General features: G+C 47.0%; 2 protein-coding genes across 2 annotated transcripts in view; one reads left to right on the forward strand and one right to left on the reverse strand.

The window, feature by feature from the left end:
* The window catches only part of LOC106994652 (uncharacterized), a 68,901-nt gene extending 44,418 nt beyond the window's left edge, over positions 1-24,483 (reverse strand). Inside the window, exons 1-7 of the mRNA XM_077978067.1 lie at positions 24,468-24,483; positions 22,567-22,636; positions 21,953-22,045; positions 18,538-18,645; positions 17,976-18,087; positions 17,682-17,732; positions 11,987-12,200 (exon numbers count right to left, since the gene is read on the reverse strand). Of these exons, the coding sequence (XP_077834193.1) occupies positions 11,987-12,200; positions 17,682-17,732; positions 17,976-17,999 (289 nt within the window). The 5' untranslated portion in view covers positions 18,000-18,087; positions 18,538-18,645; positions 21,953-22,045; positions 22,567-22,636; positions 24,468-24,483. The remainder of the gene's footprint in view (positions 1-11,986; positions 12,201-17,681; positions 17,733-17,975; positions 18,088-18,537; positions 18,646-21,952; positions 22,046-22,566; positions 22,637-24,467) is intronic.
* CASP14 (caspase 14) lies at positions 10,466-20,487 on the forward strand. Its single transcript, XM_001111598.5, has 7 exons — positions 10,466-11,528; positions 14,494-14,566; positions 16,056-16,205; positions 16,307-16,532; positions 17,721-17,837; positions 17,993-18,096; positions 18,550-20,487. Exons 2-7 carry the CDS (start codon positions 14,540-14,542, stop codon positions 18,652-18,654), a joined length of 729 nt encoding a protein of 242 aa, XP_001111598.3. The 5' UTR covers positions 10,466-11,528; positions 14,494-14,539; the 3' UTR covers positions 18,655-20,487.
* Positions 24,484-24,717: the final 234 nt, after the last annotated feature.

Below are 24,717 nucleotides of genomic sequence, written 5' to 3' on the forward strand. Positions count from 1 at the left end.
GCTCATACTGCATTCTTAAGGAAGGACGTGGTATTATTTCCAGTTTATATCTGTAGAGCGAAGGAGCAGAAGCACCAGTTCTGACAACTTCAGGCCTTTACTCCCAATGCACATTGACCGAACATTTTCCATGGGTCATGCTGGGTGCTGCGTAAACACAACATGCATGGCTCACACTCACTGGCTGACTGTCTTTGGGAGAAAGAAAATATCAAAAGAGCTTTATAAGAGCAACATGACTGCCCAGGAGAAGTGCAGGCAGCCAAGAGAATTGGGAACCACCTGGTCCATGAAGCGTTTAGCAGTAGCTTCCTGCAGAAACTTTGTTTTACTTGAGATCTGATTAATCTTTTAACAACAAGAGTCCTTGTGTCACTCTCCAGCTCTGAATTCCTCAGTGGCTCCCCATTGTCTATTTGGATCAGGGACCAACTTATTCACTTTGCCTAGGACTTCCACCTCTCACCACTAGAATCCAGGTCTCACTGCCTGGACTCATCTACCTGGACTCACTTCTCATCAGCTGGGCTCCCTCTCTCACCACCAGAACTCACATCTCACCACCTGGACTCACCTCTCACCACCTGGACTCACATCTCAACTAGACTCACCTCTCACCATCTGAACTCATCTCTCACCACCTGGACTCACCTCTCACCATCTGAACTCATCTCTCACCACCTGGACTCACATCTCAACACCAGGACTCACCTCTCACCATCTGAACTCATCTCTCACCACCTGGACTCACCTCTCACCACCTGGACTCACCTCTTACCACCTAAACTCATCTCTCACCACCTGGACTCACCTCTCACCACCTAAACTCATCTCTCACCACCTGGACTCACCTCTTACCACCTAAACTCATCTCTCACCACCTGGACTCACCTCTTACCACCTAAACTCATCTCTCACCACCTGGACTCACCTCTCACCATCTGAACTCATCTCTCACCACCTGGACTCACCTCTCACCATCTGGACTCACCTCTCACCACCTGGACTCACCTCTTACCACCTAAACTCATCTCTCACCACCTGGACTCACCTCTCACCACCTGGACTCACATCTCACCAACTAGATTCACCTCTCACCAACTGGACTCACCTCTCCACTGGACTCATCTCTCACCACCTGGATTCATCTCTCACTACCTGGACTCATCCACCCGGACTCACCTCTCACCAACTGGACTCACCTCTCACCACCTGGACTCATCTCTCACCACCTAAACTCTTCTCTCACCACCTGGACTCACTTCTCACCACCTGGACTCACCTCTCACCACCTGGACTCACCTCTCACCACCTAAACTCATCTCTCACCACCTGGACTCATCTCTCACCACCTGGACTCACCTCTCACCACCTAAACTCATCTCTCACCACCTGGACTCACCTCTCACCACCTGGACTCATCTCTCACCACCTGGACTCACCTCTCACCACCTAAACTCATCTCTCACCACCTGGACTCACCTCTCACCACCTGGACTCATCTCTCACCACCTGGACTCATCTCTCACCACCTAAACTCATCTCTCACCACCTGGACTCACCTCTCACCATCTGAACTCATCTCTCACCACCTGGACTCACCTCTCACCACCTGGACTCATCTCTCACCACCTAAACTCATCTCTCACCACCTGGACTCACCTCTCACCACCTGGACTCATCTCTCACCACCTGGACTCACCTCTCACCACCTAAACTCATCTCTCACCACCTGGACTCACCTCTCACCATCTGAACTCATCTCTCACCACCTAGACTCATCTCTCACCACCTGGACTCACCTCTCACCATCTGAACTCATCTCTCACCACCTGGACTCATCTCTCACCACCTAGACTCATCTCTCACCACCTGGACTCACCTCTCACCATCTGAACTCATCTCTCACCACCTGGACTCATCTCTCACCACCTAGACTCATCTCTCACCAACTGGACTCACCTCTCCACTGGACTCATCTCTCACCACCTGGATTCATCTCTCACTACCTGGACTCATCCACCCGGACTCACCTCTCACCAACTGGACTCACCTCTCACCACCTGGACTCATCTCTCACCACCTAAACTCTTCTCTCACCACCTGGACTCACTTCTCACCACCTGGACTCACCTCTCACCACCTGGACTCACCTCTCACCACCTAAACTCATCTCTCACCACCTGGACTCATCTCTCACCACCTAGACTCACCTCTCACCACCTAAACTCATCTCTCACCACCTGGACTCATCTCTCACCACCTAGACTCACCTCTCACCACCTAAACTCATCTCTCACCACCTGGACTCACCTCTCACCACCTGGACTCATCTCTCACCACCTGGACTCACCTCTCACCACCTAAACTCATCTCTCACCACCTGGACTCACCTCTCACCACCTGGACTCATCTCTCACCACCTGGACTCATCTCTCACCACCTAAACTCATCTCTCACCACCTGGACTCACCTCTCACCATCTGAACTCATCTCTCACCACCTGGACTCACCTCTCACCACCTGGACTCATCTCTCACCACCTAAACTCATCTCTCACCACCTGGACTCATCTCTCACCACCTGGACTCATCTCTCACCACCTGGACTCACCTCTCACCACCTAAACTCATCTCTCACCACCTGGACTCACCTCTCACCATCTGAACTCATATCTCACCACCTAGACTCATCTCTCACCACCTGGACTCACCTCTCACCATCTGAACTCATCTCTCACCACCTAAACTCATCTCTCACCACCTGGACTCATCTCTCACCACCTAGACTCATCTCTCACCACCTGGACTCACCTCTCACCATCTGAACTCATCTCTCACCACCTGGACTCACCTCACCATCTGGACTCACCTCTCACCACCTGGACTCACCTCTTACCACCTAAACTCATCTCTCACCACCTGGACTCACCTCTCACCACCTGGACTCACATCTCACCAACTAGATTCACCTCTCACCAACTGGACTCACCTCTCCACTGGACTCATCTCTCACCACCTGGATTCATCTCTCACTACCTGGACTCATCCACCCGGACTCACCTCTCACCAACTGGACTCACCTCTCACCACCTGGACTCATCTCTCACCACCTAAACTCTTCTCTCACCACCTGGACTCACCTCTCACCACCTGGACTCACCTCTCACCACCTGGACTCACCTCTCACCACCTAAACTCATCTCTCACCACCTGGACTCATCTCTCACCACCTGGACTCATCTCTCACCACCTAGACTCATCTCTCACCACCTGGACTCACCTCTCACCACCTAAACTCATCTCTCACCACCTGGACTCACCTCTCACCACCTAAACTCATCTCTCACCACCTGGACTCACCTCTCACCACCTAGACTCATCTCTCACCACCTGGACTCATCTCTCACCACCTAAACTCATCTCTCACCACCTGGACTCACCTCTCACCACCTAAACTCATCTCTCACCACCTGGACTCACCTCTCACCACCTAAACTCATCTCTCACCACCTGGACTCACCTCTCACCACCTAAACTCATCTCTCACCACCTGGACTCACCTCTCACCACCTGGACTCATAGCTCACCACCTAGACTCATCTCTCACCACCTGGACTCACCTCTCACCACCTGGACTCATAGCTCACCACCTAGACTCATCTCTCACCACCTAGACTCATCTCTCACCATCTGGACTCATCTCTCACCACCTGGACTCACCTCTCACCACCTAAACTCTTCTCTCACCACCTAGACTCATCTCTCACCACCTAGACTCATCTCTCACCATCTGGACTCATCTCTCACCACCTGGACTCATAGCTCACCATCTGGACTCACCTTTCACCTGGACTCACCTCTCACCACCTGGACTCACTTCTCACCACCTACACTCATCTCCCATCACCTGAACTCACCTCTCACCACTTGGACTAACTCTCACCACCACTGTCTCTTACACTTTATTCTTTGGCCACACTGAGGCAGACATGGTGTCTTGCACCCACCAAGCTCACTCATTCACCTCTGCTATTTCCCCATGTTGGGACCCCTCTGCATTGGCCACCTCTCCCATATGCCCACCAGAAAAGCACCTACTCATTCCTCAAGTCTCAGGCGACATATACCTCCTCCGTGAAGCCAACTCGTAACCCTGTAACCACTTTGGGAGTCAATGTATGCATGGAGGCATGCATTCCTCCACGGAGTCCTTACACCAGGTTGCCCTTCTTGGACCAGATAACTCTGATGAATATAATTAATAAATTTAATTACTTAGTTAACTCACAGGTACTCCAGCCCATGGTGACGCATTCTCTCACATACTGATACTGTGTAAATATGTGTCTCATCAGAGGAGCCAGGATTTCCTGACATTTCATCATCACTGGACTGAGGAGAAATTCATAAGGAACCATCTCTGCCAACCTCCGTTTCAGGAGACAACTGGACATCCTAGTACACTCACCCACCCAGTTCTTCCTTCTTGGGCTCTCACTGTGAGCCTGGTTCCAAACGAAACACTCAAGCACAGCCTTCAACCCAAGAACTGGGCAGTCTAAACCCACCTGCCTCCACATAGGGGCGGGGGCTGCCTCAGAAATGCCCTTTCAATCCTGGGCTAATCCAAGGCTAGTTCTTCCCAACTCTGCGTTCAGTGATGCCATGTTTGTAACTTGAAATCAGCTACAGCAAGAGTATATACACCATGGAAATTGGCAAACATTACAAACGAGGACATTTTTTGCTTTTTATTGTTTGGGAGGTTTTTTTGTTTTGCTTTTTTTTTTTTTTTTTTTTGAACGGAATTTTGCTTTCGTCGTCCAGGCTGGAGTGCAGTGGTGCAATCTCGGCTCACTGCAACCTCTGCCTCCCAGGTTCAAGCAATTCTCCTGCCTCAGCCTCCCGAGTAGCTGGGATTACAGATGCCCACCCCCACACCTGGCACATTTTTGTATTTTTAGTAGAGATGGGGTTTCACCATGTTGGTCAGGCTGGTGTCGGTCTCCTGACCTCCAATGATCCGCCCGCCTTGGCCTCCCAAAGTGCTGGGATTACAGATGTGTGCCACCACGCCCTGCCATCCTCTTTGTTTTGACACATAATAATTGTACACATTTATGGAGTACATAGTGATGTTTTGAGGCATATGACATACAGTAATCAGATCAGGGTAATTGACATGTCCATCATCTCAAACACTTATCATTTCTTTGTGTTGGGAGCATGCAATATCCTCCTTCTAGCTGTTTGAAACTGTGTAATATATTATTGTTTACTGTAGTTACCCTACAGTGCTATAGGACACTAGAACTTATTCTTTCTACCTAGCTGTATTTTTTGGCAGGGAGGTAGGGCGGGGGACAAAGGCAAGTAAAAATGCCATAAAATGTTTCTACCATTTTGAAGTTACCTTTATCTTTTTTTTTCAATTTTTATTTTAAATTCGGTGGTACATGTGCATATTTGTTAAATGAGTTTATTAGTTCATTTTTACACTCTATAAAGAAATACCCAAGATTGGGTAACTTACAAAGGAAAGAGGTTTAATTGACTCACAGTTCTGCATGGCTGGGGAGGCCTCAGGAAACTTACAATCATGGCAGGTGGGGAAGAAGCACGTTTTACATGGTAGCAGGAGAGAGAAGTGCAGAGCAAAGTGGAAAAAGCCCCTTATCAAACCATCAGATTTCGGCCAGGCACAGTGACTCACGTCTGTAATCCCAGCACTTTGGGAGGCCGAGGTGGGCTGATCACGAGGTCAGGAGATCAAGACCATCCTGGCTAACACGGTGAAACCCCATCTCTACTAAAAAATTCAAACAATTAGCCGGGTGTGGTGGCGGGAGCCTGTGGTCCCAACTACTCGGGAGGCTGAAGCAGGAGAATGGTGTGAACCTGGGAGGCGGAGCTTGCAGTGAGCCGAGATTGTGCCACTGCACTCCAGCCTGGGAGACACAGTGAGACTCCATCTCAAAAAAAAGAAACATCAGATTTCATAACAACTCACTCACTGTAACGAGAACAGCATGGGACAACTGCCCCCATGATCCAATCATCTCCCACGAGGTCCCTCCCCCAATACCTGGGGATTACAATTCGGATTACAATTCAAGATGAGATTTGAGTAGGGACACAGAACCAGACCATATCAGTAGCTGTACTACATGATGCTGAGGTTTGCTGTATGAATGATCCCACCACTCAAGTAGCGAGCACAGGACACAGTAGGTAGTTTTTCAACCCTCACCCCCTTTCCTGCCCCCTCCCTCTAGTAGTCACCAGTGTCTATTGTTTGCATCTTTATGTACACGAGTAGTCAATGTTTCACTCTCACTTATAAGAGAAAACATGTGGTGTTTGCTTTTCTGTTCCTGCATTAATTTGCTTAGGATAATGGCCTCCAGCTGCATCCATGTTGCTGCAAAAGACATGATTTTGTTGTTTTCTTTCCTTTTCTTTTTTTTTTTTTTTTTTTGAGGCAGAGTGTTGCTCTGTCACCCAGGCTGAGCCAGTCTCACCTCACTGTAACCTCCACCTCCCGGGTTCAAGCAATTCTCCTGCCTCAGTCTCCCCAGTAGATGGAATTACAGGCATGCACCGCCACGCCTGGCTAATTGTTGTATTTTCAGTAGAGCTGGGGTTTCACCATGTTGGCCAGGCTGTTGTCAAACTCCTGACCTCAGGAGATCCACCCACCTTGGTCTCCCAAATTTCTGGGATTACAGGCGTGAGCCATGCACCTGGCCATGATTTTATTTTCTATGGCTGCATAGTATTCCATGGTGTATACACGTAACACGTTTCTTTATCCAATCCACTGTTGATGGGCACCTAGGTTGATTCCATGTTTTTCCTGTTGTGAATAGCACTAGCTGTGATTTTATATCCTTTAACAAATTTCTCCCTATCCTCTCTTCCCCCTACCTTTCCCAGCCTTTAACATCCTCTGTTCCACTTTTTGCTTTTACAAAATCAACTCTTACTTTTTTGGCTTCCACATATGAATGAGAACATGTGCTGTTTAACTTTCTGTTGATAGCTTATTTCACCTAACATAATGTCCTCCAGTTCCATCCATGTTACCACAAATGACAGGATTCCATTCTTTTTATGGTTGCGTAGTGTTGGGGGATGTTGGTTTGTTGTGGTTTTTTGGCTTCATTTTGTCTTGTTTTTACAGAGTCAAGTGTCAGGCATCTTCCAACACATCATTGCAAACACTTCGAGTCCCGATTGATTCTCCTAAAATCCAACCTTCTTAACTGACCAGACCCTGTGAAACAATGAGATTTCAAGGAGGAAGAAGACAGCAAAAGCATGCTTTAGCTAAAATTTTGTCATGGGGTAAGAGTAGGATGTTATGTCCAGTTTGATTTGGTGTTTCCCTGGGTTTTGTTTCTCTTTTAGTGAAAAGTGTGTACCTTTTAAGCCATTGCAGAATTGATTGAATGACTCCATTGAATTGTCAGTCACATGGGTATGTTCACTTTGAAACAAATTATCAAGCTGCACATTTAAGAGTTGTGCACTAGGATGGGCGCGGTGGCTCATGCCTGTAATCCCAGCACTTTGGAAGGCCGAGGGGGACGGATCACGAGGTCAGGAGTTTGAGACCAGCCTGACCAACATGGTGAAACCCCGTCTCTACTAAAAATACAAAAATTAGCCAGGTGCGGTGGTGCGTGCCTGTAATCCCAGCTACTCAGGAGGCTGAAGCAGGAGAATCGCTTGAAACAGGGAGGTGGAGGTTGCAGTGAACCAAGATCGTGCCACTGCACTCTAGCCTGGGTGACAGAGTGAGACTCCATTTCAAAAAAAAAAAAAAAAGAGTCATGCACTTTTCTTCACATAGGTTATTCTCAATAGTTGTTTAAAGAACACAAAAAATTGAGTTTGTTCCATATGTGCTAACATGGAAAGATGACCCAGACCTATAATTCGGTGAACCAGGCAAGTAACAGGACAATTTTGTAGAATGAACCCACCTATGTAACTAACACTGCGAATATGTCTAAGTCAATGCAGAAATAGGAACTGAAAGGAAATTGCTCAGGCTTGTGCCTGGGTTACCTGGAAGCAAAGGGAAGAATTGGAGGGATGAGAATGGGCCAGTTTTGCTTAAAAAAAAAAAAAAACTAAAAAACTGTATTGCTTGAAAATTGCACTACTAGGAATGGAATTAAAACCCGCATCAGGCTAAGCATGGTGGCTCATGCCTGTAATCCCAGCACTTTGGGAGGCCCAGGCAGGTGGATCGTTTTGAGCTCAGGAGTTTAAGACCAGCCTGGGCAACATGGCAAAATCCCGTTTCTACAAAAAACACACAAAAAATTAGCCAGGCATGGTGGTGCACGCCTGTAGTCCCAGCTACTGGGGAGGCTGAGGCTGGAGAATTGCCTGAGTCTGGGAAGCAAAGGTTGCAGTGAGTGGAGATCATGTCATTGCACTCCAGCGTGGGCAACTTAGTGAGACACTGTCTCAAAAAAGAAAAAAAATCCACACAAAACTTGTGCGTAAATAGGTATAACAGCATCCTTCAAAGAGCCAAAAGCCTAAAACAACACAGATGTCCCTCCACAGATGAATAAACGAAATGAGGTATATCTGTACAATGGACTATTATTCAGCCAGAAAAAGGAATGGAGTACTAATATGTGCTACAATGTGGATGCTATCTTCTTCCTCCTTGAAATCTCATTGCTTTATAGGGTCTGGTCAGCTAAGAAGGTTGGATCTTGGCCGGGCGTGGTGGCTCAAGCCTGTAATCCCAGCACTTTGGGAGGCCAAGGCGGGTGGATCACGAGGTCAGGAGATCGAGATCCTGGCTAACTAGGTGAAACCCCGTCTCTACTAAAAATACAAAAAATTAGCCAGGCGAGGTGGCGGGTGCCTGTAGTCCCAGCTACTCTGGAGGATGAGGCAGGAGAATGGCATAAACCCGGGAGGCGGACCTTGCAGTGAGCTGAGATCCAGCCACCGCACTCCAGCTTGGGCGACAGAGCGAGACTCAGTATCAAAATAAAAAAAATAAATAAATAAAGAAGGTTGGATCTTAAGGGAAGGACTTGGAATGGGAGTGTCTGCAATGGTTTGCTGAAAGATATCTAACACTTGGCTCTCTAAAAACCAAAACAAAATGAAACATGAGACAACAAACCAACATCCCCCCAATACTGTTCTTGAAAATATCATGCTGAATGAAAGAAGCCGGACACAAAAATCACATAGCGTATGATTCTATTTCTGTGAAATATCCAGAACAGGGAAACCTACAGAGACAGAAAGTCAGCTAGTGGTTGCCTAAGGCTAGGATGTATGGAGAGATTGGGAGTGATAGCTAAAGGGTACTGGGTGATAAACATGTTCTAAAATGAGCCAGGTGTGGTGGCTCACGCCTATAATCCCACACTTTGGGAGGCCAAGTGGGGAGGATCCCTTGAGGCCAGAAGTTCGAGACCAGCCTGGGCAACATAGCAAGACTTTGTCTCTACAAAAAATCTTAAGGAAAAAACTAACCAGGCATGGTGGCGCACACCTGTAGTCCCAGCTGCCCAGGAGGCTGAGGCAGGAGGATCGCATGAGGCCAGGAGTTTTAAGCTGCAGTGAGCTGTGATTGCTCCACTGCACTCCAGCCTGGGTGACAGATCAAGATCTTGTCTCCAAAAAAAGAAAAAACAAAATGTTCCAAAATGAACTGTGGCAATGGCTGCATCACTGTGAATATACTAAAACCCCACTGGATTGGACACTTTAGGTGGGTGAGTTGTATGATATGTAAATTATATCTTAATATGTAAATTATAATATGTAAATATGTAAATTATATCTCATTTAAGCTGTTGCTATCGAACTAAGTTTGTTCTGCCTCTGTGCAGCAAGCCAATCACTGTAATGACGGATTGTGCAGAAGAGAAAGAGTTCATCATGAGGCAATTAAGCGAGGAGGTGGGAAAACAGGTCTCAAATTCTCCTCCCCAAAAATAGGGTTTGAAGGTACTTACGGAATAGAAAACAGGGTGGTCTAAAGTACGGAGAAACGTGACTGGCAGGTAGGGAAGGCGAGGTAATCAGGATTTCTGAGCAAGCATGGTTGAGCTACATGGCTTTAGATAGGACATTTGTGCAGAAAATAGCATTTAGCATGATCTGAGGGTGGAGTTTACAGCCCTCTGATGTCTGCTACTCACACAGGTCCAGATGAAGGGTCAGTGATCTCCACTGGCTTAAACTAAACAAGAGCTACCTCCTACCTAGTTCCCGAAAAATAACTTTTTAAGCACCCATTACTATAGTGACCCACGGTCAGAGATGTTATCTGTAAGGAAGCTAGTGGGAGTTTAGTTATGCATTATTTGACTACGTGACTTGTGCTTTTAGGATCAACTACAAGTAAGCAATTAAAAGTAAGCAATTAAAAGCACGCAAGCAATTAAAAGCAAGGTAGATTAAGTTTGGAGGGCTTAATCAGGTTCGCCTTTGGTTTCACTGTTAACATAAGTAAAATAAAATTAAATAAAATGACTGAAAAACAATAGAGGAGGGGGAAAAGAGGAATAACGTGATGCATCAGTTAAGGCAACTGGGCAAGAACCTTTTAGGGCTTGTTTGTTTTTATATTTAAGATAGAGTCTCGCTCTGTCACTGAGGCTGGAGTGCAGAGGCACAATCTTAGCTCGCTGCAGCCTCAAACTCCTAGGATCAAGCTAGCCTCCTACCTCAGCCTCCTGAGTAGCTAGGACTATAGGTGCATGCCGTCTTTTAATTTTTTTATTTTTTTAGTGATAGGGTCTCACTACGCCCCAGCTGGTCTCAAATCCCTCACCTCAAGTGATCCTCCTGCCTTGGCCTCCCAAAGAGCTGGGACTACAGACGTGAGCCACCACACCTCACCCCTTATAGGTTTGAATGCCAACTGTGCCAATTACTGATCTTTGAGCAGTCATTTCACCTCTATGAGCCTCAGTTTCCCCATGTGCAAAATAGGAACAACAATACTGATCTCTCCAGACTCTTGAAGACTCCATGAGATAATAAGTAAGTGAAGACGGTGTTATCTACACAGTGGAAGGTGAAATGAATAAACTAGGCACAGTGATGACGATAATAACCAGATGAGCTGGCTATGAGATGGGGGTTGGGAGAGGTTGCGGTTGGGCTGGCACAGACCTCTGGATAATTTAGACGCTCTGCCTAGGCCACCTTTGCCAGAGGGAGTCCACTCAGCCTTGTGATCACTCATCCCATTGGCGGTGGCTCCATTTCCACACCACAGCTGTGCCAAGGGTGTGTCCTGAGGTTTCTTGGGTGATAGAAAACTCACTGGCAATAAAGGGCCAGATGATTGTGCCACCCAATTCATAGACCAGGCCTCTCAGGAGAAACCCCAGGAGATTCCACACTGTCAGCCCCTTCTCCAAGATTAGCACGTGGGCCTGACTCCTCCTCGGTGCCCAGCTCTGTACTGGCAACTAGCAGAGTAGCGAGCTTGAACTTGGCCTTGAGGAACAGCTGCCTCTAGAGTTGGTAAGTGATTTGGTGGACATTAGCCTCTCTCTCTCGCTCTCTCTCTCTCTCTCTCAATCTCTCTCGCTCTCTCTCTCTCTCCCTCACACACACACATACATACACATACACACATACGCTCCCTCTCCCTTCATGAATTAACACTCTGGCCAGTTTTGGCAGAACGGAAGAAATTTCCATCCATCCACTCTTTCTTTCATCTGTTCATCTCTTTCTTCTTTGTTTACTCAGCAAATTCTCTCCAATACCACCTCTGTGCTCCCTGCCGCACTGTTTAGCCGTGATGGAGACAGATCAATGAAGTCGGGCTTTCAGTCCTGAAAGCTGAGCTGCCAGTTCAGCCATGAGAGTAAGAACCAAAAACACTGCTGTAATTCAAGTAGGAACAAGCAGAGCTGGGAGAGTACAGAGAAGGAAGAGGAAAGTTCCAGGAGGTCAAGAGGGATCATAAAATTTACCTGGGTTGCCACTGCTGTTACGCACCTGGAGCTCTCCCCAGGTCCTTTGCGGATGGGAAAATCGAGTCTCAGAGAGGAGAGTGAGATGCCGAAGGGCACACAGCTGGGAAGGGACTGAGGCGGGATTTGGTTCTGATTTGTCTGGCTCCAGGGCTATGCTTCTTCCACTTCCTCCCTCACAATCTTTGGTTCCTCTTTCGTCACAGCACTTGCTCTGTGTGTGTGACAGAGATATTTAATACTCATTTCTGTCACAGACTAGAAGGACAGAAGGTCGGGGAGCATGTCTGTCTTACTTAATGGATTCTAAGTGCATAACACATAATAGATACCCAGAAAATATTTGCTGGGTAGGTGGGTGGGTGGGTGGTTGGGTGGGTGGATGGATGGATGGATGGATGGATGGATGAGTGGGTGGGTGGGTGGATGGGTAAGTAAACAGGTGGATGGATAGATGGAAGATAAGAGATTATGGATGAAGGAATGGATAAAGGGAGGGCTAGATGGAGGGATGGGTGGAAGATAGAATAGATGGAGGGATGGAAGAAAGAGAGATAATGGATAAATGGATGGATGGATGAATGAATGAGTGGATGGGTGGATGGATAAGTGAATGGATGGGATGGGTGGAAGATAGAATAGATGGAGGGACTGAAGACAGAGAGAGATTATGTATGTATGTATGGATGGATGGATGGATGGATGGATGGATGGATGAATGAGTGGGTGGTTGGATGGGTAAGTGGATGGACAGATAGATGGATAGATGGATGGGTAGATATATGGGTTGATGGAAGAATGAATGGGTAGATGGGATAACTGATTAATAGACGGGTAGATGGACAGATGGATGAATAGATGTGTGAGTGGGTGGATGGATGGATGGATGAGTGGATAGATAGGTAAGTGGAAAGATAAACTGGTGGATGGGTTGATGAATAAATTGATGGATGTAACATTGGATTGATGGATGACTAGATAGATGTGCGGATGGAAGGATGGGTGGATGGGATGACTGATTAATAGGTAAGTAGATGGACAGATGGTTGAATAGATGGCTGGGTGAGTGGGTGAATGGATGGATAGAGGATGAATTAATGGACAGATGGTAGATGGATAGATGAATGAATTGATGGGTGACTGGATAGACAGATGGATAAAAAGATAGATGAGTGGATGGGTGATGGGGGAAGGCATAGCAGATATTATGCCACCCAAATTGTCAAAGAAGGATCTTGATAGGAAAAAAAAAAAAAGCATTCCCGGCCGGGTGCGGTGGCTCACGCCTGTAATCCCAGCACTTTGGGAGGCTGAAGTGGGCAGATCACGAGGTCAGGATATCAAGATCATGCTGGCTAACACAGTGAAACCCCATCTCTACTAAAAACACAAAAAATTAGCCAGGCATAACATGGTGAAACCCCGTCTCTACTAAAAATACAAAAAAAAAAAAATAGCCGGGCGTGGTGACAGGCGCCTGTAGTCCCAGTGACTCGGGAGGCTGAGGCAGGAGAATGGCGTGAACCTGGGAGGTGGAGCTTGCAGTGAGCTGAGATGGCACCACTGCACTCCAGCCTGGGCGGCAGAGCAAGACTCTGTCTCAAAAAAAAAAAAAAAAAAAAAAAAAAAATTAGCCAGGCGTGGTGGTGCGTGCCTGTAGTCCCAGCTACTCAGGAGGCTGAGGTAGGAGAATTGCTTGAACCCTGGAGGCAGAGATTGCAGTGAGCCGAGATCATGCCACTACACTCCAGCCTGGGTGACAGAGACTCTGTCTCAAAAAAAAAAAAAAAAAGAAAGAAAGAAAGAAAAGACAAAAAAAGACAAAAAAAGCATTCCCTACTGAGGAGAAAGTGTAGGAAAAGGCAAAGAGATGGGGAAATGCCAAGAGTATGACAAAAGTCTGTCTGTGCAGCCAGAGAACAGAACAGGACTCGGAGATGAGAATAGAGAATGGGGACAGACATTCAGACTCAAGGAAGAGCGAGGGAGGTGGACTGACTCCTTCATATTGGAGACCCAGTGAGATAATATCAAAGTTGCATTCCCCACTTTGATGACATTCTCCTTTTAAATGCTCCTCCAAGGCATCTCCTTGAGATGGCTTCCCCAGCCCGTCATCTCCTGGGTAGAAGAGGGAAACACACGGGCCACTTGCCCTGCTCCTCATTCCAGTGATTTCAGGGGGAAGTTCGGTCCATCACAAGCTGGTGAATGACCCAAGGGAGACATAGGAAGTTTTCTGGTGGGTTCGGGGGGTGGGATTGTGGGGTAGGCCCAGCAGTCCTGAAGAAGATATCCAGAAATGAAAGACACCATGAAATTGTCGTTCTAGGGGCGATATATTACTACTTCATGGATTATCATCTATTGCCCAGATCTGTCCATAGACGATATCTCCAACACTGGAGTGCTATTTGGTCTCAAAAATCCAGATGCATAAGAGTTTGTCCCCTGAGCCCTTCGACCTCCCTTTAGAAACCTTTAACCTATCTTGTCTTGACCTCCAGGATCAGACAAGGGTGCTGAGAGCTGGGGCTCACAACCAAAGGAGAAATGAGCAATCTGCGGTCTTCGGAGGAGGTAGGCTGGATGCAGGTTGAGGGGAGGGTGATCATACGAGGAGAAGGAAGGTGAGGATCTTAATGTTTTGGAAAGAGTGGAGGGAGTGGAAAAATTCTGACCTGAACTCAGAGGTAGGAGGTACTTTGTAGTTAATCAAACAGCAAAAAAGGACTCAGAGATGGAACCCAAGTTGGGTTGGAGGCTGGGGGCAGTCAAACACAGCTACATCTGTTGCCAAAGATCAAGTTCTTCTCAACACATTAAAGGTTCTGAGAAGTCCTGCAATATACAATTTTATGTTGATTTTTTTTTTTTTTTTTTTTTTTTTTTTTGTGACGGAGTCTCGCTGTGTCCCCCAGGCTGGAGTGCAGTGGCACATCTTGGCTCATTGTAAGCTCTGCCTCCCGGGTTCACACCATTCTCCTGCCTCAGCCTCCCAAGTAGCTGGGACTACAGGCGCCCACCACCATGCCCAGCTAACTTTTTGTGTTTTTAGTAGAGACGGGGTTTCACAGTGTTAGCCAGGATGGTCTTGATCTCCTGACCTCATGATCCGCCCACCTTGGCCTCCCAAAGTGCTTATGTTGATGTTTTAAAAGATGAAGTTCTTATCACTGTGGTCCTCAGTACCCTGCTTCTGTTCTGAAAAGAAATGGTGACCCCCAATATTCTTCTTCCTCAGATGGGATCTCAGTATTGGCTTCCGAAACTCTGAGACCTCTGCAAGTGAGGAAGTAATAGAGGAATGCTCAGAACACTCTTGGGGAGGATGAGGAGACTTGCAAAGCCACAAAATATGACAACTGGGAGGGATCTTCAAAATCACACACACACTCATCGTCTGTATTTGGAAACTGAGGCTCAGATGGGGGCAGTTGACTTCCCCCAAGTTCATATCAAGCTAGAACAGAGCTGGACCCCAGGTTGGGTTGCTGTATTTGGGAACTAAAAATAAAGGATACCCAATTCAATTTGAATTTCACATCAACAACAAATAATTGTGTAGTATAAGTATATCCCATGCAATATTTGGGACATACTTATACTAAAAAGGTACTTGGTTTTTATTTGAAATTTAAATGCACCTGAGCATTTTGTATTATACCTGGCAACCCTAAGTCCAAGCCTCTCTTGTTTTGTTTGTTCGTTTTTGAGACAGGGTCTCACTTGTTGCCCAGGCTAGAATGCAGTGGCAAGATCATGGCTCACTGCAGCCTCAACCTTCCAGGCTCCAGCAATCATCCCACTTCAGCCTCCAAGACAGCTGGGACCACAGGCGCACAGCAGCACACCCAGCTAATTTTTTCATTTTTTTGTAGAGACAGAGTCTCACTATGTTGCCCAGGCTGGTCTTGAACTCCTGGGCTCAAGCAATCCTCCCGCCTCAGCCTCCCAAAGTGCTGGGATCACAGGCATAAGCCACCACACCCAGCCTGCATGCGTCTTTTGACTACATCTGCTTCTCCTCGAACCTCCCCATGCTGATTTTTGTCATCTCTTGGCCCAGGAGAAATATGATATGTCAGGTGCCCGCCTGGCCCTAACACTGTGTGTCACCAAAGCCCGGGAAGGTTTCGAAGAAGACCTGGATGCTCTGGAATACATGTTTCGGCAGCTGAGATTCGAAAGCACCATGAAAAGAGACCCCACTGCCCAGGTATTGGGGTGCCTACTCCAGGCCTGGTTGGGGGAGAGGTACTAGGTCGGATGTGTGGGCTATGAGGACCCAGCTGAGTCTGGTTCTTCCTCTCACTCCAGCAATTCCAGGAAGAGCTGGAAAAATTCCAGCAGGCCATCGATTCCCGGGAAGATCCCATCAGTTGTGCCTTCGTGGTTCTCATGGCTCACGGGAGGGAAGGCTTCCTCAAGGGAGAAGATGGGGAGATGGTCAAGCTGGACAATCTCTTCGAGGCCCTGAACAACAAGAACTGCCAGGCCCTGCGAGCCAAGCCCAAGGTGTACATCATACAGGCCTGTCGAGGAGGTGGGGACAGATCCAAGAGCACAGAGTCTCTGGTTTGTTGTTTCTGTTTTGTTTTCTAAGACAGCACCCAGGCTGGAGTGCAGTGGTGCAATCTCAACTCACTGCAATCTCCATCTCCCAGGCTCCAGCCATCCTCCTGCCTCAGCCTCCTGAATAGCTGGGACTACAGGCTCCTGCCATTATGTCAGGCTAATTTTTGTAGACAGGGTCTCATTATGTTGCCCAGGCTGGTCTCAAACTCCTGAGCTCAAGCAATCCTCCTGCCTCAGCCTCCCACCATGCCCAACCAAGTCTGTGTTTTTATCCAAGCCAGTCCCAGATCCAAAGCCCCAGCTGAAGCCAGGCACCATGGCTCATGCCTGTAATTCCAGTACTTTGGGAGGCCCAGACGGCAAGATTTTTTGAGGCCAGAAGATCAAGACTGGCTTCTGGGCAATGTAGCAAGAATCCAGCTCTACAAAAAATTTTTAAAATTAGCCAAGGGCATGGTGGCATGGGTCTGTGATCCTAGCTACTCAGGAGGCTGAGGTAGGAGGATCACTTGAGCCCAGGAGTTAGAGGCTGCAGTGAGCTATGATTACACTATTGCACTCCAATCTGGACAACAAAGCAAGCCCCTGTCTCTAAAAAGTTAAATTAAATTAAAAAGCCCCACTGCACATGGCATACCACCAGACCATCTTTTTTTTTTTTTTTTTTTTTTTTTTTGACAAGAGTCTTGCTCTGTTGCCCAGGCTGGAGTGCAATGGCACGATCTTGGCTCACTGCAACCTCCACCTCCTGGGGTCAAGCAATTCTTCTGCCTCAGCCTCCCAAGTAGCTGGGATTACAGGCACATGCCACCATGCCCGGCTAAATTTTGTATTTTTAGTAGAGATGGGATTTCGCCATGTTAGTCAGGCTGGTCTCAAACTCTTGACCTCAGGAGCCTCCCAAAGTGCTGGGATTACAGGCGTGAGCCACCGTACCCGGCCCTTACCTTCCTTTTTAAGAGGCGACATGTCACTCTGTCACCCAGGCTAGAGTGTAGTGGTGCAATCATGGCTCACTGCAGCCTCAAACTCCCAGGTTCAAGTGATCCTCCTGCCTCAGCCTCCCAAAATGCTGGGAGTACAGGTGTGAGCCACCCTGCCCGGCCCCTTTCCTTACCTTTCTCTCTGACTTTGCCTCCTCCTCTTCTTGTTTCAGAACAAAAGGATCCTGGTGAAACAGTAGGTGGAGATGAGATTGTGATGGTCACCAAAGACAGCCCCCAAACCATCCCAACGTACACAGATGCCCTGCACGTCTACTCCACGGTGGAGGGTATGAGCGCCCAGCTGGCCCCGGGCTCCCTCTGCTATTCCCCGTCACCTGCCACTCCCGACCCCTGAACCTCTCCTCCAGGACCCACCCCCTTCCAGGATCTCCTCTACCTACCCTCTGAAGCTCCCCCGAACTCACCTCTCTGGAATTCCCAGGATACATCGCCTACCGACATGATCAGAAAGGCTCGTGCTTTATCCAGACCCTGGTGGATGTGTTCACGAAGGGCAAAGGACATATCTTGGAGCTCCTGACAGAGGTGCGTTGAAACAAGGTAGCTGGGACCACCACCCAGGCCAAGTAGGGTGCAGGCAGAGGAGGCTGAGCCTCCTCCTAACCCCTCTCCATTTCCCTCAGCCCCAAATCCAACCCAGATCTCAATACAGAAACTAAGATGCCCACTTTCCAACAACTTTCCCAAATGCAGGGACTCTTAAAACCCACAGTATGTGAGATAAATTTCTATAAACAAACCCCCCTTGGATATAAACAATGTTTGGGAAAACTGTTCTCTTCTAATGTTTGTATGTTTTTATTGCAAATTAGAAGAAAAAAAAAAAAAAAGCCCAGCCAGGGATTCCATACAAACTATGGTATAGGAGCAGACCATAAAGGTCTCTTATGAAGAATACCCACCTGCCCCGTTCCCTAACCCTCCCCCCATAAGTCCATGACACTGACTCCTCCAAGCTCACCATACCTGTTGCTGCAGGTGACCCGGCGGATGGCAGAAGCAGAGATGGTTCAGGAAGGACAAGCAAAGAAAACGAACCCTGAAATCCAAAGCACCCTCCGGAAACGGCTGTATCTGCAGTAGAAGTAGAAAGACAGGGAGGAGCTTTCATTCTAGCACTCTTTCTGTCTCACCGAAATTTAGAGGCAGCTCTTACCACTCCCTAAGATCTTCTCTTCCTAAGGCTAAATGGCACCCAGTTTCTTTTTCATCACACCCCTCATGCAGGTCCCCCTGTCCTTCTTAGAGCAAGCCAGCCAGAACTTAGCACAAGGCATAGTGGTAACATTAACATCACCTCCCTCAGGCTGGACTTTCTATCTTTATTAATGCAACCTAAGAGACCTAAGAGTGCATTCACTTTTCCCACTTTCTGTTCCTGTGGTCTTCTTTCTTCCTCCCAAAGCAGAAACTGGATAGCGCTGAAGATTTTCCACGGACAAACCAATGCCCACTCAATCCCTCCTACCCCAGTCCAACCTCTGCTGGCTCCTGCATCTCACTTGGAGATAAAACCTCCTCCTGAGGCCAGTGCATTCCCAACTTCCAGTTCCCTCCTTTACCCTGGAGAATTAGTAAGGCAAGAACCATTCTTTCTCTCCAAAACCATTCCTCCTTGGCTAGCAAGTTGGTGTCCTAACTCCACTCTCTTCCTAGCTCATGGCCTCTCTAGATAACGAAGTTGTCTCCGCCTTTCTGGATCTCTTCCTCCTAACACCCCTCCCCCTGAAACCCTGGATTCTGCCCTCTCTCCAATGAAATCCACCCATTCAACTATTCTTGCATTCAACTACTCTGAATGAGAGCGTGTTGGAGCTATGGCAAATTCCCTGTTGTCAGCTTGCTATTTTGCAGACAGCATTATATTTAACCTCTCCTAACCAGAGAGGCTAAATAATTTGTCAAATGCAATACAGTAAGACAGAGGCAAGGACAAGGTTTGACTTCCAGCCCAGCCTCCTTTCCACAACCTGCTAAGTCTTGATCCATCTGAAAACTTTTCTAATTAGTGAAGATGCCTAATAAAAATTTTCCCTACCTCCAAGGTAGGAGCTTTCTGGAAATTTCTAGGAATTCTCAATAACCACCAGCCAAGGTTACCTCCAGGTAACCTTGCAGCACCAGGCTGGAAGTCAGATCGGCTTCACTGTCCTCCAACTCTACAGCCTGTATCTCCCCATCTCCAGCTTTGACCTTTCCTGCTCAAATAAACTATGGGTACATCCAGCATCACTGAAAACTCAGGGCTAAGGATGAACCCTTTCTTCCTGGTTACTCCTCCAAGCGTTCCCTGGTATCCTCAACCTCAGATCCCAGGTTCGATTTCTGCAGTTAATCTATGACCCCTCTCTTTCTGCATCCTTCATATGCCACCAGACACCATGACCAGTCCAGCTTGATTTTCAAACAACTTTCATGCTGGTCTTCTCTTCCCTGACGTGTTACTGTGCAGGCTCAAGTCCTCATCTTCTCGTATCTGCATCTTTGCAACCAACTTCCTCCCTTGCCTCTCTGCTTTTCCATCTCACTTTTCATGTGTCCTTCATACCATCTATAACAGTCATCTCCCTGGAACACTCAAGAAGACACAACATACCCTATGATTTAAAGACCAGGGTACTGGACTCAGTGTCTCACACCTGTAATCCCAACTTTGAGAGTCTAAAGTGGGAGGATCACTTGAGGCCAGGATTTAAGAGACCAGCCTGGGCAATACAGCAAGACCCCATCTCTACCAAAAGTAATAATAATAATTAGCTGGGTATGGTGCCACATGCCTGTAGGCCCAGCTACTCAGGAGGCTGAGGTGAGAGGATCACTTGAGTCCAGGAGTTTGAGGCTGCAAGGAGCTATGATCATGCCGCTGCATCCCAGCTCTGGGTGAGAGAGTGAGATCCGGTCTCCAAAATAAATAAATCAATCAAATAAAGACCAAAGTCAAACCACACATCAGGATCTCTCACACCCTTCCAATTTTGCCATCTACCAGCACTTAGCTAAACTCATCTCCCATCTCTTCCACCATGACGTCACTCTTTCAACAAGGCTAATGTCCTCTTACTCACCCTTGCCTCTAAGCCTTTGCTATCACCATTTCCCACAAACTGGAGGGCCCTCTCTCTCTCTTTACCCCTCTTCCACTACCTCCCACCCCTACTTTTTCCAGAAAGCCATTTCCTCTCTTTTTTCTGATTGGTCCTGCCCTCTCACCCAGGATTATATGCTGGAAATGACCACTTCTGGAGGGCAAGGAACAAGCCCTTGATCTGCATAATGAGTGTTCAATAAACAGTTGTCAAACTTTGAAAGAAAGTGTTGAAATCTTTGTTCTGTGCTGAAACCGTGAGGCTGATACGGAAAGGGGTTATGGATTTACTTTCTTTTTTCCCAGCGGCCAGCTTCCTCCCAGGTGTGTCTAACACGAATGGAGAATCAGGAGCTTCATCCTGTGTCTACTTTCCTTTTTTTTCTTTGAGAGACGAGATCTTGCTCTGCCACCCAGGCTGGAGTACAGTGGTGCCATCATAGCGCACTGCACCCTCTACCTCCTGGGCTCAAGCAATCTTCCCACCTCAGCCTCTCATCTAGCTGGGACTATAGGTGCGCACCACCACATCTGGCTAATTTTCTTATTTTTTTGTAGAGATGGGGTCTCACTATGTTGCTGAGGCTGGTCTCACGCTTCTGGTCTCAAGCAATTCTGTTGCCTTGGCCTCCCAAAGTGCTGAGATTACAGATGTGACCCACACCAAGTTCCTGTCTCTTTCATAAAAACAGATGTGTTGGGAATTTGTAAAGTTACCGGTCACATTTTCATGCTGAATGACTATCTTTTACATAATTGTTCCATCTCCAGAATGTTTCCAAGGAAGTATGCGGACACAGAAATGTCGCTTTTCAGAACTATAAGGGACATTGGAGGTGGACGAGTTACAGCATCAAAGACATTTAGCAAGTGTGCCACTTCTCTCTAGCCTGGTGCCCATGGCAGACATGACTAATCAATCACGTCTATTTTTCCTAATGAAATCAAGTGTAACCTCAAAGTCTTTTTCCTCTGAGCACTCAGGTAGCTGACACCTGTCTATTGGCATGAGTACATCATTCCTGATCCATCTGAACCTCCACCTTAGGGAGTAAATTGTCTATGGTCATCTTATGTGGTACACCCAGGGATCTAGCCATGGCAGTAACTGGGGCTTTATCCACGGAAATGGCAAACCAAGTGGCCAACGTAGAGGTGGGTTTGAAGGGCCAAGAGATTTGGGGAGATGCATGCACTGAGTTCTATACACTCACTTATGTGCCAACCTGCGATCCAAACACCCAATGATTCTGGGAGTCTCCGAATATGAGGGTCAGAAAACTATGTCTCACTCACCTGATCCAGCCTGCAGTTTGTTTTTATCAACAAAGCTTTGCTGGCACACAGGAATGTTTATTCACTTACATACTGGCTACGGCTGCCTTCACCCTACAATGGTAGAGTTGAGTAGTTAGAACAGACAACATATAGCCCACAAAGCTGAAATTATTTACTATTTGGCCCCTTACAGGGAAGGTTTGACAACCCCTACCCTAATATCTTTCCAAAAATTTTAGTTTTGTTATCAATACTCATTTTGATGTCAATGAGATATCACCTCACACCTGTTGGGATGGCTATTATCAAAAAGATAGGAGATAAGCGCTGGTGAGGGTGTGAAGAAAAGGAAACCTTTGTTGGTGGAAAATAGAATGGTGCAGCCATTATGGAAAACAGTATGGAGATTCCTAAAGAAATTAAAAACAGGTCGGGCACGGTGGCTCATGCCTGTAATCCCACACTTAGGGAGTCTGAGGCGGGCAGATCACTTGAGGGCGGGAGTTCAAGACCAGCCTGGCCAACATGGTGAAACCCCGTCTCTACTAAAAATACAAAAATTAGCCAGGTGTGGTGGTGGGTGCTTGTAATCCCACCTACTTGGGAGGCTGAGGCAGGAAAATTGCTTGAACCTGGGAGATGGAGGTTGCAGTCAGCTGAGATCGTTCCACCGCACTCCAGCCTGGGAGACAGAGCGAGACTCTGTCTCAAAAAAAAAAAAAAAAAAAAGGAAGAAAAGAAAAGAAAGAAAAAAGAAATTAAAAACAGAACTACCAGATAATCAAGTAATCCCACTCCTAGGTATATATGCAAAATAAAGGAAATCAATATATCAAAGAGACATCGACACTGCCATGTTTATTGCAGCACTATTCACAATAGCCAAGATACAGAATCAACCTAAGTGTCCATCAACAGATGAATGGATAAAGAAACTATGGTATATATGCACAATAGAATACTATTCAGCCATAATAAAGAACAAAATTGTGTCATTTGCAGCAACATGGATGAGCTCAGATGACATTATATTAAGTAAAATAAGCCAGCCACAGAAAGACAAACATCACATGATCTCGCTCACTATGTGGAAGCTAAAAAAGTAGATCTGGTGAAGACAGACTGGAATGGTAATTACCAGAGGCAGGGAAGGGAAGCAGGGAGAAGACATGAAGATAAATGGGCTACTGGGTACAAAAGCACAGTTAGGTAGGATGAATAAGTTCTTGCATTCGAGAGCACAGTGGGAAAACTATCATTAACAGTAATTATTTGTGTATTTCAAAATAGCAAGAGGAGAAGAATAACAGTGTTCCCAACACAAGGAAAAGATAAATGTTTAAGGTGATGGATATATAATTACCCTAATTTGATCATTACCCCAAAAATCTGTACAACTATATCAATTAAAAAACAGTACTGTCCAGGCATGGTGACTCACACCTGTAATCTCAGCACTTTGGAAAGCCAAGGCAGGACAACCACTTGAGCCCAGGAGTTTTAAACCAGCCTGGGCAACATAGTGAGGCTTTGTCTCTACTAAAAAAATTTTTTAGATTAACTAGGTGCGGTGGCATGTGCCTGTAGTCCTAGCTACTTGGGAGGCTGAGGCGGGAGGATCGCTTGAGCCAAGGAAGTCGAGACCGCAGTGAACCAAGATTGCACCTCTGCGCACCAGACTGGGTGACAGAACAAGATCCTGTCTTAAAAAAAAAAAAAAAAAAAAAAAAAACAGACCACCATATGACCCAGCAATTAGACGTTTTGAATATATATCCAAAGGAAATGAAATTAGGATCTAGTAAAGATATCTGCACTCCCATGGTCATTGAAGCATTACTCACAATAGCCAAAATGTGAAAAAATCGAAGTGTCCATCTATGGATGAATGAATAAGGAAAACACTGTGCATGTGTGCGTGTGAGAGACAGAAAGAGAATGTGTGTGTGTGTGTGTGTGTGTGCGCGCGCGCGCACACACACAATGGAATGTTATTCAGCTTTAAAATAAATAAACAAAGGAGATTCTGCCATTTGCCACCACATAGATGAACCTGAAATATGCTATGGTAGGTGGAATAAGCCAGCATTGAAATCCACCGTTGCATTAGTCTGTTCTCGCACTGCTATAAATACTTGAGTCTGGGTAATGTTTAAAGAAAAAAGGTTTAGGCCAGGCGCGGTGGCTCACTCCGGTAATCCTAACACTTTGCGAGGCCAAGGTGGGCGGATCACTTGAGGTCAGGAGTCAAAACCAGCCTGGCCAACACGGTGAAACCCTGTCTCTACTACAAATACAAAAAAATTAGCCGGGCGTGGTGGCACATGCCTGTAATCCCAGCTACTCGGGAGGCTGAGATGGGAGAATCGCTTAAACCTGGGAGGGAGAGGTTGCAGCAAGCTGAGATCGCACCACTGCACTCTAGCCTGGGCGACAGAGCGAGACTCAGTCTCAAAAAGAAAAAAGGTTTAACTGGCTCAGGGTTCCACAGGCTGTACAGGAAGCATGGCTGGGGAGATCTCGGGAAACTTACCATCATGGCGGAAGGCGAAGGGAAAGCAGACACGCCTTACGTGGCTGGGGCAGGAAGAAAGGAGGTGGGGAGGAGCTACACACTTTTAAAGAACCAGATCTCACGATAACACACTCGACAGCACAAGAACCGCACCAAAGGAGATATCTGCCCACGTGACCCAATCCCCCTCCCTCCAGATCCCACCTCTAACACTGGGGATTACAATCTGACATGAGATTGAGCAGAGACAGACCCAAACCATGTCAAT

This window comes from Macaca mulatta, chromosome 19, assembly GCF_049350105.2.
Source record: "Macaca mulatta isolate MMU2019108-1 chromosome 19, T2T-MMU8v2.0, whole genome shotgun sequence".
NCBI lineage: Eukaryota > Metazoa > Chordata > Mammalia > Primates > Cercopithecidae > Macaca > Macaca mulatta.